The sequence below is a fragment of the Rhagoletis zephyria genome, unplaced genomic scaffold, assembly GCF_001687245.7.
Source record: "Rhagoletis zephyria isolate East Lansing unplaced genomic scaffold, Rhagoletis_zephyria_1.1 Rzeph_scaffold_00107, whole genome shotgun sequence".
In the NCBI taxonomy this organism is placed as follows: domain Eukaryota; kingdom Metazoa; phylum Arthropoda; class Insecta; order Diptera; family Tephritidae; genus Rhagoletis; species Rhagoletis zephyria.
Window position 1 is genome coordinate 243,654 of NW_016157191.1, and position 13,540 is coordinate 257,193.

Genomic DNA, 13,540 nt, shown 5'->3' on the forward strand with positions numbered 1-13,540 from the left:
CCCCCCCCCCCCCCCCCACCAAACCAATACTTTCATTTACTTTTGCGGACACATTGATTGCATTGTTGAAATTAATTCAGTATAGTATTTATTTGGTTTTAACGTGGCTTAATTAAGTCATTCACAAAGCGTGGCGAAGGCAATGGCCATCAATGCCAATACAATCAGATGATAAATACCCTGTAGGGAAAATCTCTATTTCTGAACAGGTGTGCTTCTAGTACATTTAGACCCAGTACTGGTTCGCGATAAATCTCTTCGTATGCAAACAACTGGCACCGGGTAGATCTGTCATAGTTTAACTTTGGTGAGCACAGAAAGTACAAAATGTTTTGATCTTCTCTCGGAGAGAAATATTAAACCTATGAACCAGTGGTGACGAATCGGGTTTGAAGCGGCAGGACGACATAAACAAGTTGGGTGGATAAACCCGAATTATTCTTTTAGGATCGACTTGACAATGGTAAAATACTTTTCTAAAAAAAATACAAAACTCCATGCCGCGACTGTATGGAGGCTGGTGGAAATAAGAGCGGAATAATCGCCACGCCCTCTACTCTTGTGGGCGGAAACATTAAATTTCATCCGAATTCGATGAAATTTAGTTTGTACTCTCTCTTTTATTAGAAAACTCTAAATATAAAATATCGGGAGGATTGGATCACAATAACGTCCAAAACTTACAAAAAAATGTCGGTCCAGTCATTAAATGTTATGGAATTTTGGATAATTTTATTTTTTATTTTTCCCTCTCTCTCTCTTCTGCTTTCCAGTCTCAGAAAACAATGGTTATACTTTAAAATTACATAGGTGTAAATATTCGCTTTTCTCCCAATGTTTGGCGAGATTTTTCCATTGTTCGAAAAATATTTACTTGGAAATGTACAATTCGTGGAGAGGGGCGGTTGGTTAGATGGTGTGAAATTTTGTATTTATGACTTTTACTTTTGCCTCTCTAGGCCCAAGCGCTTTTTTTATCAACTCTCACCATGACTTTTCTCCCACCTGCCTCCATATAGTCGAAACACTGTGCGCCGAACGGTAATCAAATTTTCTTGAAGACCGTTACCGCGGTGTAACCGAAATATATCTGAGACAATTAAAAACTCAAACAGTTAAACATAAGAAAATTTAAGGGGCAGAAAAGCGTGAAAAGCCCTACAAAAAAGCCTACACTTCTCCGAACGGAGCTCTATATTTCAGTATTATATACATTTTTACAATCAGCCGCTACTTTGGCTTCTTCAGGAAATTTTTTCTACTAAGGCCGGTTCTAACCGAATTTGGGTGTTAAACCACTGCCATCACGTATAACTCCCCGATAGTCCATACACAAGAACAGGCCAGAGTAAATATAATAACTCTGAAGGCTCGTATTCCCCGTAGTATCAGAATTAATTCTCTGGTCAGACATCGAAACCGAAACTGCTACCAGTTGAACTTACACTCAGCTCCCGGACTTGTGGCCATTGACTAGGGTTCTCGGGGTTGTCATGCCCGTAATTCGACTGAGACCCTCCCGGCTAAGATCCAGATATCGTTTAGAGGTTTTTCTAGATAGAGTAATGAATCTCTTATTATTCGCGGCAACTAGAGGATCTTCTCACCAATTTACTTGGCAGCTCCTGCTATTTATCATTTAGACGGACATCAAAAAGTGTAAGTTATATATGCTCCGTCACAGAGTGACCCTATTGAACATACCTAAAAGGTTTAATATGTATAGCTTTCAAGTTGTCCACAGGCCACTTAATGTGATATTTAGTCCGCCGGAGTGAGTATTAATTGAGAGTTGTATCTATGTGAATCCAAGAAGTGCCCTCCGATCTCCCCTCGGCCAGAAAGACCTAGCAGTTTCACATGTTCTGGTTTTTCCCCCTATTCGCACTATCGAGTACTGGGTGCCTTTCAAGATTTCCACTTGGCTATCAGAGTTAGTGCCATTGCCAAAGTCGCTCAGTTGAGCAGTCGATTGATTTCTTCCTTATTTTCGGATACCTCAGTCAAGCTTCGACCTATCCGCCTAGTGGAGAAAGAGTTTATTAGTTCCAGGACATCCATGTAGCTATCCATATTATAAGGCGAAAAATTCGAATCCTTAAAATTTTTAAGAAAACATATTATGCATAGTGCCCAAATCTTGTGTCTGTTAAGCACCCAGTGGCTCTAAGATTGTGCACTGCACTTGTAAGAGAAACCTTGTCCTATATCAAGCTTAGTGTTTCCCACTGCATTTCACCAGATGAAGACTCCCAAAAAAGTTATTGATTAAAATAGGCCAACGCCTCCATCTTCGAAAATAGTCCTTTGGGGTATCTAAAACTTCCAAGTGTACAAAACGGGTTTTGTTTTACTATATTTCACAGAAAGTCCACTGTTCATAGACCAATTAATTACCTGGTTCAGATATCCTTGGAGCATATCGTAGATAAAATCCGGCAGCCTATCTCCAGTGGGTGTGGTTAAACCAGATCTTTTAAAAATATTTTTAGTTAGCCTGATAGGAAGATATCAGAAGAGTGTTATAATGGGACGTGCTTCCTCCACAAAGAACTGAGCACGTATTTATGGTTGCTCCTGCGGCTCGTTTTCAATGGAAAAACTCGACACCACTTATATTTCAGCTACCCTTCTCGTCCCTCAAAACACTCAAACGACCCGCGCCTGAATATGGAGAATTATACCTTTGAATAAGGCACACGAAGAGTGTCACTTCTTGACTTCGGACTAATTTTGTTTTTTAAAGTTCGCTATATGTAAGTACCTTAACCCTGAGATGCTAATTTTGATTATCTTAGCCGCATTGCTAGATAGAACTTCCGGTATTAACATTAAAGCGGGTCCCACCTCGTCATCTTGGCCCTTGTAGGCGAATATTAGGCATACTTTAAGGCACTTCATACAACGGGGTGTCAAGTAGAGGATAATATATTATAGGCTTTATATCTAGCTAGAAAAGGGCCTTACGAAGTTGAAATAAGAATAAAGAATCAGTGTTGAAGGAACTTCAATTGATTTTTCCCAGAATGATTGCTGGTTTGCAGAGTGCTAAGCATTGGCCTGGGAAATGTTAATGCCATTTTCTTTGCATCGCATATGCCTCGGGGCACCCTATTCGGAGTACCCTAAAACCTTTTATATTTCGACGGCTCGAGTGTTACTACTATGAACACAAACTCACAGATGTCGTTGAACTATTTTCTTTCAGAGAAAAAAACTTGTTTTCATTCCTGGCTCCTTTCATACTTCTCGGTTGCCAAATGGGCATGTCGTCCTACCGATATTTTGCGCAAACTAGCAAGCCACCCCTTTAAAGGACAAATTATATGATTCCGTAACGCTTTATTCGCTATACACAAATTAACACAAATTTCGCAAATGCGAATGTTTTTGAAGATACTCAACTCAACCCATTTTAGCATTTTACATTTCGCATAGTTAAACCCCGCAAACCAACATAATATATACATACATACATCTGTTGCTATATACACAAACAAAATACTTGGCTGAAAACTTGTAACTGCTTTTATACGCTTACACCATTTTCATACCATTTACATATCGATTTCACTCTACTATCGTTGCAGTGCTTTCCCACCGAGGACACGCCCGAACACAAATCACCCTGTTGTCACATCAATTCTGATTTCGAAATCACGACGTTGCCACTGCCGCCGGAACCGCCTACTGGACGACCGCCGAAGGGCGGCAATAACAGCGACGCTGGTGGCGATAACAACGGCAGCGAAGGCGGCAACAGCTCCAGTATAGGCGGTGGCAGCAGCAGCAGAGGTGGAGTTGGGCGCGGTGGCTCAGTGTTGGGTATCTGCGCGCGAGCACGCACCAACAGCCTCAGCCGTAGCGCTGCGCAGCAAGCACGCAAAAATGCCAACAGCGGCTGCAGCAACAGCAGTCATGGGCATCATGGACACAGCCACCACGTCGGTGGCGGTGGGCTAACTTTCACCAGCGTACGGCCCGACATTGAGGGTCTCTCCGAAAAGTACTGGGGAGAAATACTCGAGCGCACTGTCAGTTCGGGCAGCTTACATGCGCTGACGAAAAGCTTTCCCCACGCAGCGCCGCATCACTACTATGCGCACCATCAAGTGTTGCCACATCAACAAGCGCTGCCGCCGCATACAGGGACAATGACGACGTCGTTTAGCAAACATAGCGAACTGAATCTCAACTTGGCGCTCGCGGAACATGAACGCCATGCGGCAGCGCTACACGACGCGAACGGCGGTGCAAGCGGCGCGCTCAACGCCTATGAGCTCAGCAAATTTTCCAATTCAGAGCCAAAATTGTGCGAGCATATCTATCATGATGCCAACTGTGCCAAAAATAAATCAGCAGCGCTTGGCGGCGGTATCAGTGGGCTGGGTGGTGATGATGTCAAAATGTCAACTGGTGCGGCAGCGGCAGCGGCGTCGGCAACCGGACGTAGTATACCGGATATTTAGTACGCGGAGAATGTTATTTTAGCAAACAATCAAATGGCGCGCAACTGTGCGCGAGGCGCTGTCTGTGCAGCTGGAGGTATTGGGGGTGGTGGTGTTGGTGGACGCTACAACAATTTAACCACAACGCGGGTAGCATGTCATAGTCCGCCTGTGCGCAGCATGTCCGTGCTAGTTGCCATGCCAATGGCCGAGTATCGGAAGTAGGCAAAAAGCAGTTGAAGAGACAAACGCGCGCGTTGACTGTAACGGCAACGGCAATGGCGGGAGCGCGGCGCGTTGCGACGGTGATGACTGAGCCGGAAATGCAGCAAGCCAAAAATGAAGCACAAAATGAAAATACGCGCCAGCAATGGAGAGAGATAGAGCGCGCAAAGTGACAGCAAGACTGTAATGGCTGGACGGAAAAAGGCTGACCGAAAAGGTTAAAGCAAGTATAGAAGTACTTAGACGGGCGGCAGCATGGCGCCTGTGATGTTGCTGCTATGAAAATTTTGAAAACTTTTTGGGCTGTAAGTATGTCCGTGTAAATTTCGCAAGTGTTTGTAAGAGTATGCTTCGCTTTGTATAAGCACTATCAGTCGCGTGATAATACCTACTTTGCGTAAGTAATTTTACGCCACAACAGCAGGCGCAGTGGCCAGTGAGTGAGAGATGTGCAGGCGGCGCCATCCTGTGGACTTAATGCTCCAGCGCACTAATGCTCATTAATTGCTACACGGATGACAGATAGCCGCAGTTGTACTAAATATGGATTAAAGAGGAAATAAAGGCAGTAAAGATAGCAAATGTGGGGAAACAAATGGAAAATTAAAATATCTCACGAAAAATTGCCTAAAAGGATATATTTTGCTGGCGCGACGGGAAATACAGAGTAAGTTGTATATATACACAATACACATGTATGTATGTAAATCTGCTAGTAATATGTGCATACATATAAAAGTGTGCAAAATAATACCTTAAACTGTACGTTGTAAGCGTGTGTTGCCCAAACCACTACAGTTCCAGTAAATTTTATATGTAAATTATGCTAGAAAATCTGTGAAAATAGACCAAAACTAGTAACTGCTAGTTTAGAATAAGTAAATATGTATTTGCAGAAATATTCGTAAGACGTGTGTATATAGTACGTATGTAACTTAGTTGACTTAAGTAAATACTATGGCTATAAGTAAATCTACGGTAAGGGTAGCTAAAGTTAATAGCGATAAATTAAAACCTTGGACTGAAAGGTACTTGGTTGTTTTTAAGTAATTCGACAATACTTTACAACAAAAACATTTTGAAGCTTTTAAACAAATTCACAACCAGTATGCTTAAGTTGCCCTAAACTTGACTCAAATCGATGTGAAAATATGAATGTTAACAGTTTTCTAGAATTTATGGAAAATTCACTGAATATTATATAAATAAGGGCTAGCTTAACAATCATAGACTTAAAAATAAATTGAAACTAAACTAGAAATAAAATATAACAATACAACTAAGCTCATAATATGTATTTACACATGTGTGTATTTATCCGGCTGTTGGTTGATTCTACTGAATGTATTAGAAGATAAGATATTGGGTCAAATTAAATGTCCCTGCCGATTTTTTTTCACTATTTGGTGTTGGTGAAGAGAAAGCAGGCTACTCAAAGAAGCTCGATGTTTGGGAGCCACATGAATTAATGCGAATAAATTTTACCGGGATGCTACGAATTGTAAAAGCTCCGTCTTCTGGGTACTTTTCTCTGGATGGCAGCGAGCGCGATTAATAAACCTGTCACGGTTTACTCTGACAATCAGTTTATTTACAGTGGTGGAAAGCACCAAAAAGCGTGCTGCTTATGTAAGAAGAACTGCTCACTGTTATATAAAACTATGTGTTAGCTGATTCTCTACCGATTACGCTTGCAATAGGCATGCTAATCAAAAATGATTTAGAGAAACCAGAAAAGAGTGATTGGTATGAAATCCCCAGTTGACACATGTAAGGCCGTTCCTGCCTTGGATACGAAGGCAGCTTTGGTCACTCTCCACGATTTTGGATATATTGCCTGCATAAGGAACTCGCAAAGAGGCCAGCGATAAGACTAAACGCTCATAGCGTAAAAGCACTCTCTGCTAATTACAGTTTTACATGGACGCGCACAAAGTTAAAGCACTCTCTAATTGTACCAGGGTAAAAGCTCTCTCTGATCGTGCCATAGTAAAAGATCTCTCTGTCAAATCCTGCTAAAAAGCGATTAAAATAGTCCCGACCAAAATTTAACCCGCGGGAGAAGCTTTTTAAAATTTTCCTTAGTTTTCGTATTTAAAGTAATATAAGTAAGAGCTTTCTCTCGTCTCTATCGGGTTTGGGTCATAGTTTTCTCATGAGCAAAGCTTTTTGAGCTTTTTATACATTCTATATATAAAAACCAGTGTTAATCAGAGAGCGATTTTATCGCGTCCAGTTATATATGTAGGTTGTAAAAATATTAAAAATGCTTGACAAGCATGCGCGGAAGATGCTTTTTACAATTTTCCTTATCTTTCATACAAATGTATGTGAAATAGTAGGTATGAGTGAAAGCTCTCTCTAGTCTCCTCTGTATTAGGTGCATCGCCTTGAGCTTTTCAGCTTTATATATATTATGTATACAAAGACCAGTGTTGGCCAGAGAGAGCTTTTATCGCGTCCAATCAAATAGAGTACAAAAAGTTAAAAATACTTGACAAGCGTATCTGTATAAATACCATGCACGAACAAATCAAATCTAGCGGGAGAAGCTTTTTAAAATTTTCCTTATCTTTCAGGGCTTTGTGCGAGTCCATATAAAATCTACTGAAAGCTTTGAAAAGTCCCGCTTGTGTGCGATATTTTTGTGCATTAGCAAAGCTTTTTAAGCTTATTTTACATTCTGTATACAATATACCAATGTAAGCAAAAAAGGACTTTTATCGCAACCAGTCGTGTACACATCGCTTCACAAGCGTCACTGTACCGCATTCATGACCAAACCATATTCCGCGAGAGAAGCTTGCAAGGCAAATCTGGCTCAGATAGTAAAAAGTCTTTCGTAAGGTCCTCTCATTCACCACTCGTGATGAAAATCTATTTTGAGACAAATTAATTGTATATCATTTATGTAGCTGGTGTCGCCCAACGGTCGCAATGGTCGAGTGAGCTGTGCTCAGGCGTGCTATTCATTTCTTCATTTAATGTTTTTCCTTTCATTAATTTACTTTTTATCTATTTTAATTTAATTTGTTTATAATTCTTAAGTTTTATTGCCTTAAAATGATTATGGGCACTGCCTTGCCCGCGGGTAAAGCTCTTTTAAGCTTTCAATACAATTCGTATAAACGCCAGCAGAGTAAAAAAAAATATATTTTTTTTGTTATAGTTATTTAATTACTAGCGGTTTATTTTTTTCTACTCTTAATTATTTTGCTATTTTTTAACTTAATTTTCTTATAGTTTCTAAGTTTTATTGTTCAAAACAGAAAAAAATATATATATTTTTTTTAATTTAATTTCATTTTTAGAATTTATTTTACCTATTTCTTCTTTCTTTAATTTTGTTTATTTTTCTTTTGTTAATTTCATTACCTTATAATTTTTATATTATCGTTTTAAAGGGAAAACATATATTTGTTTTCTTTGATTAAATTTTTAGGGACTTATTTTTTTTTATTTATTTATTATTTTTCTTGTTTTAATTTAATTTGCTTATAACTTTTAGATTTTATTGATTAGGAAAGAAAACTATTTTTTTAATTTCATTAAATTTCTAGAAACTTAATTTATTTATTTCTTCGTTTTTAATCTAATTTGTTTTTCTTATGTTAATTTTATTTTCTTTCATTTATTTTATTTAATTTAATTTTTAAGATCTTATTTTATACCTTTTTTTAATTTTTTACTTCTTTTAATTATTATTTTTTTTTAGTTTTAAAATTTCGTTTTAAAAACAAAAATTCTTTCTTTTTAATTGTATTTAGTTTTTAAATGGTACTTTCTTCTTTTTCGAAAAAATGATTTTCTAATTTAAATTTTCGATTTTTCTGTTAAAAACATATAAAAAATTTAATAAGATATTATAAATTTTTGCTTTATTTTTATGTAACATACTTTTATTTATTTTTTTATTTAATTCTCTTTTATTTATTAGGATCTATTGTTTTGAAAAGAAAGAAAATATATATTTTTTTATTTAATTTATTTTTTTTAAAAACCCATTATTAAAAGCTCAGATTTTGCAATTAGTCTTTTGAAAGATAAATAGTAAAGAGCTTTCGACATAGTTGCCAGGATTGGCAATTGTCGTACGAAAAACTTTCGCTTTTCGAAAGACTGTGGTGAGTTGAAAGACAGTGGCCAAATCGGAATAGCCTATCGTAAACAAATTTCTCGAACTATTTAATTAAACCATCGAAGACTAACTAAATGCTTATTTCGTTGAAAAGTTTTAATAGCTTGGGCTATATTTTTTCAACAAAGTCCGAAATCCGCTACACAGTTCAGCGTTAACTAAGCCCTTCACACTTTAGGAGAAAGCGAATGGCCGTAAAACAAAACCGTTTTATTGTCTAGTTTTCACTGCCAAATTTTCAAAGTACTAGTAAATCCAGCAGCACATTTTTTTTCTGGCAATATTAAACATCAAAGTATGCATGTTTGTATCTTCAATGGCTTTAGTATCGCGTGTCGCGCAGACGATTATCCTTGAAAGCTTAGGCAGGCATGAAATTGGAAGCGACACGAAACAAGGCTAAAAGGCTATAGCTGGGAGAAGACACCAAAAAACAACAACAACAAAATGGTAGAGTAAAATCAAAATAAATATGAAGAAGTAAATGAAAAAGAGAATGAAACATGAAACATGAAAAGCGCAAGCACGCAAATATAGTCCCAAAAAAGGAACAACTAGCAGACGCAGCTATTAAAATCAGAAGCAGAAAAAAACTAGAATAAAAATCACTGCATTTAAACCTTTCTTTTATCTTCACAACATACTTTCATTTTTGCAAATTATTTTGCCTTTAATTATAATAAAAAATTCCAATGAAGAATGACATTCAGAGCTAGCCGCCTCTTAACAAAGCTTAAACTCTCTAAACACATCACTTTTAACGCGCTGCCAAATATATGGCAACAAATAGGCCAATAGTAACGAATGCTTTTGTACATATTTTTACCGTTAAGACCTTTTGACCCACGCTGAAGTCAACGTCATATATTAAGAAATTAAAAGACCCCAAAAAAAGTCAAAGCTAAGATGTACACTTTGAAATTGAAAGCGGCCAACCAATCAAGACAGGAAACTCAGCCAAGCGCGCACGCAAAAGAAATTGCATTGTAATTAGTTAAATAAAAGGTAAATTTCTTTTCCATTAATCTCATCAAATCAAAAGAGAAGCAAAGCAAAGAAATTCTAAAAAACTACAAATAAATAACACGCCACTAAATGGTGCGTTAAAAGGCCAGGTAACCCACTTAATTAGGCGGCGCAAAAAAATATGTCAAAGGACAAAAGAAAGCAACATAAAAAATATATAAATATATAAAAGGTAAAAAAAGAAACAAACGCAATGACTTAGCATTCAACAAAAAGCCATTTAGTTCAGATTACAATAGCAATAAATGAAGCATGGTTAGCAAATTGAGTTAAACGAAAAAAAACAAATATTTGTAATAATGATGATAAAATTTAAGAAAGAAAAACAACAACTGCAACCCAACGAAATCAGTGAACAACCCACGCACACAAACACAACTCAATTACAATTACATAATTGTAATTCTCAAGAGGCCTAACAGTAAATATAATAACATTACCGAGTGCAGAAAGGTTAATGACTGATTTTTGTGTGAGTTTAGGCTTGAAATTAAAATCGCTGATTTTCTAAATGTAGATACGCGTGTTGGAACAAAGATAAAAATTCTTTAAAGCTAAAAAAATTTAAAAAAGTTAAATAATAAAGGCCTACAAAGGCCAGTAAATAAGTGTAATTAACTTTCTTTGAAAAATTTGTAATAAATAATAGGTAATGCTATATAAATGCATATATTTGTAGATGTACATACAATATATAATATGTACATATATAGGTACATACACCCCGTGTCGAAATTATAAATGCACCATATATTGACAAGTTTTAGCTATTTTTTTACATTAATTGTATTTTTTTTTTTCAATAGGCATATTTTATTCTTAAACCGAAACTATAAAACTATAACACCCAAATTCGTAAAAAAACAAATGAGACTTTAACTGCTATATAAACTGAAGATTTTTATGAAAATTTCACTTTATTTCTTTAAATCCATTTTATTTTTTATGAATAAGGCCATAAGTGAACAACTTTGGACAATGTTTAAAAAGTAATAAACAAATGTTCAAGCTTTTTAATTAGAATTCTTAGAATGATTCTGAGTAAATATGCAGTTTTATATCCCATTCATTTTATGCAGATTTCAAGTATTTGGGACTTAAATACCATTGACATTGGCATTTTTTTTTTTTTTTGCTGAAGGGGCACAGTGTTTCGACAACATGGAGGCAGGTGGAAAAAGTAATGATGACAGTTGATGGAAAAACCTGTTTGTCTTAGAGAGGGAAAAGTAAGTCATAAATACAAACTTTCACGTCATTTACTCACCATTATTCTCAACGCTTAAAAGAAACCGGCCGGATTTTCTCTAGAAAAACATCCTGACTCCGTCTGAAGCCTGACTAGTTTTCCGTAACTTAGACAGTTCCGAAACAAATTCTGGCATTAAAATCCAATAGATAATATTTTCTGACGGTGAACAGATTCTCTCAACAACGATTATCTCTCGTAGTGCCTGCACTGGCACTACTACGCAATATCTTGACTTGGTTAACCAGTTCAGTTGCTAGGTACATAGATTTTCTCGAGTATGTTTACGTTGGCAGCGTCAGGACAGTATCTGCCATGCGATAGCCTTAAAAGGGTAATTTTGACGAACACAAGAGAGGCACTTTCCCAAAATGTTTTTTCTGATGATCTCTACAATTACATAAAATGCCCGGTCTTACATTATATGTTAGGGACTGTATGGAAATTCTGATTAGTAAGACGACAGTTTTTTAGACGGAAGCTGTCCAGAATTAATGGACAGCGGCTGCTTCGAGCGAGCGTTGCCTTTCTGTCTAGCGTCTCGATAGATTTCCTTATCGGGCGCTAGACGGAAAGAAGCAAATCTGACCAGTTCCTGTCCCAAATCGAGATTTATTTTCGGTCGTGTAATCACTTTTTTAAGTGTCATGAATTACACAGGCTACCAAAACTGGAAAAAAACTTTGGTGCGAAAAATTTTAAAGCTGTTTTTGATAGACATTTTTGTGCTAATTACGAATCCGTTAGTATAAACTTTCCACCAGCTTCCGAATTTTATAAAAACGAGGTCAAATTATCAAATAATCGCACTTTTTTCATAATAGAGATGCTCTAGCAAAGAAACAAAAGGTGCTAGAACCTTCCATTTAGGCTTAAATTGTCGCCTACTATCCTCGAAAATATCATTTCTGTACCTTAGATTGATGGTCACTTACCCTACAAGAATTGTGTGATGGGAACTAACACATTCTCATTTATCTTACTAACACATTGGTTAAAAAGAGACCATTAAATAAGGTCATAAGTTGGAGGAAGACGGAAGATCACATGTACAGAAATGTTTGCAACAGATTTTTCACACTGCCCTTTAGAATTTGATAGAAACTTGTAGGTAGCCAGTGACAGAAATCTCTATCAGTCATGCCACTCAAATGGTTTGTCAAATGATAGTCACTGTTCTTGCAGAGTATTTTTTGAACAGCAAAAACTGGTTTTGGCGAAGATTGAGTACCTACCGCAATTAAACAAAAGGAGATATAACCTGTCACTTAGGCTTAAATTAAGGCTTAAGCTTTCGATTAAAATCCCTAAAAATACCAGCCCTTCACACTGACCAAACTAATTTTGGCAATTTTTTTTTCAATAAATGACTATAAGTGACCATCAGGCTAAGGTGCTGGGATGGTATTTTCAGGGATAGTAGTCGAGGGTCTAACTTTGATTTAAATCAAAATGAAAAGTTCTATAACCTTTTCTTTCTTTGATAGAGCTTCTCAAATATGGCAAAAAACGCGATTTTTTGATAATTTGACCTCGTTTTTCTCAAAATCTGTACCTGATGGAAATTTTATGCTTTCGAATTCTTAATCAGGACAAAAAATTAACATTTGCCGCACCAAAATCAGTGGTGCCCTGTATTATTAGCGTGAAAGTATGTATTTATATACATACATATAATCTATTTGGTAATTTTCTCTTCTGTTATAAAATAGTTGAATTGGAAACGTACCTGTGTAGGAACTAAAGATTATTTGTAAAAAATTGTTAGATATTTTTTTGTTGTTGTTGAATACGTATTGCACAAAGATTTAAATTTCAATTATATGTTTTTTGCTAAAAAGTAAGCTATAATTTTATGGAAAAATAATTCAAATTAAATAACTAACAATTAACTTGTCTGTGTGTGGTGGGTTTATTATTTTAGACGGAGTGTATTTTATAATTTATTTACAAAAAGTTTCTAGAAAAAAGGTTTCACAAATGCATTTAATTTTTTTTTATAAAAATGGGAACGTTCAAAGCTCAGGCACACTTAGATGCCAAAAATTAAATAGGAGCAACTTTTTTTCTTGTTCATCACCAATAATGAGGTATACTTTTTGTTTCATTAAAGTTCTTCAAGACAATTCATGAGAAATTTTGTTTAGCCTGTCAAATTAACTTGGCTAAGGGGATTTTTTTTAGCATTGAGATAGCGCTGCTCTAAGTGACTGTTTGTAACCAGGCCAATCCGCGCGGCTACATACTTTTCATAATTTTTTTCTCAGAGCAGTGAAAGCGATCAGTCGCCACCGCTGTGCAGGTGCGCCGTCGAGGAAAGTTTAAGTCCCGGGTGGCTTCAATAGACGAACCCCCCATTTACACTTTCAGTCAAGAATCTTTTAGGGGATTCACACGAAACAGAGAAAACACTATTTTTGGGTAATGCACCTTTTTGCAACTTCATAAACAAAG

General features: G+C 36.6%; 1 protein-coding gene across 1 annotated transcript in view; it reads left to right on the top strand.

Annotated features, from left to right (window-relative positions):
- Positions 1 to 4,469, top strand: part of LOC108377453 (uncharacterized) — a 72,608-nt gene extending 68,139 nt beyond the window's left edge. The window contains exon 8 of the mRNA XM_017633721.1: positions 3,591 to 4,469. Within this exon, the coding sequence (XP_017489210.1) occupies positions 3,591 to 4,469 (879 nt within the window). The remainder of the gene's footprint in view (positions 1 to 3,590) is intronic.
- Positions 4,470 to 13,540: the final 9,071 nt, after the last annotated feature.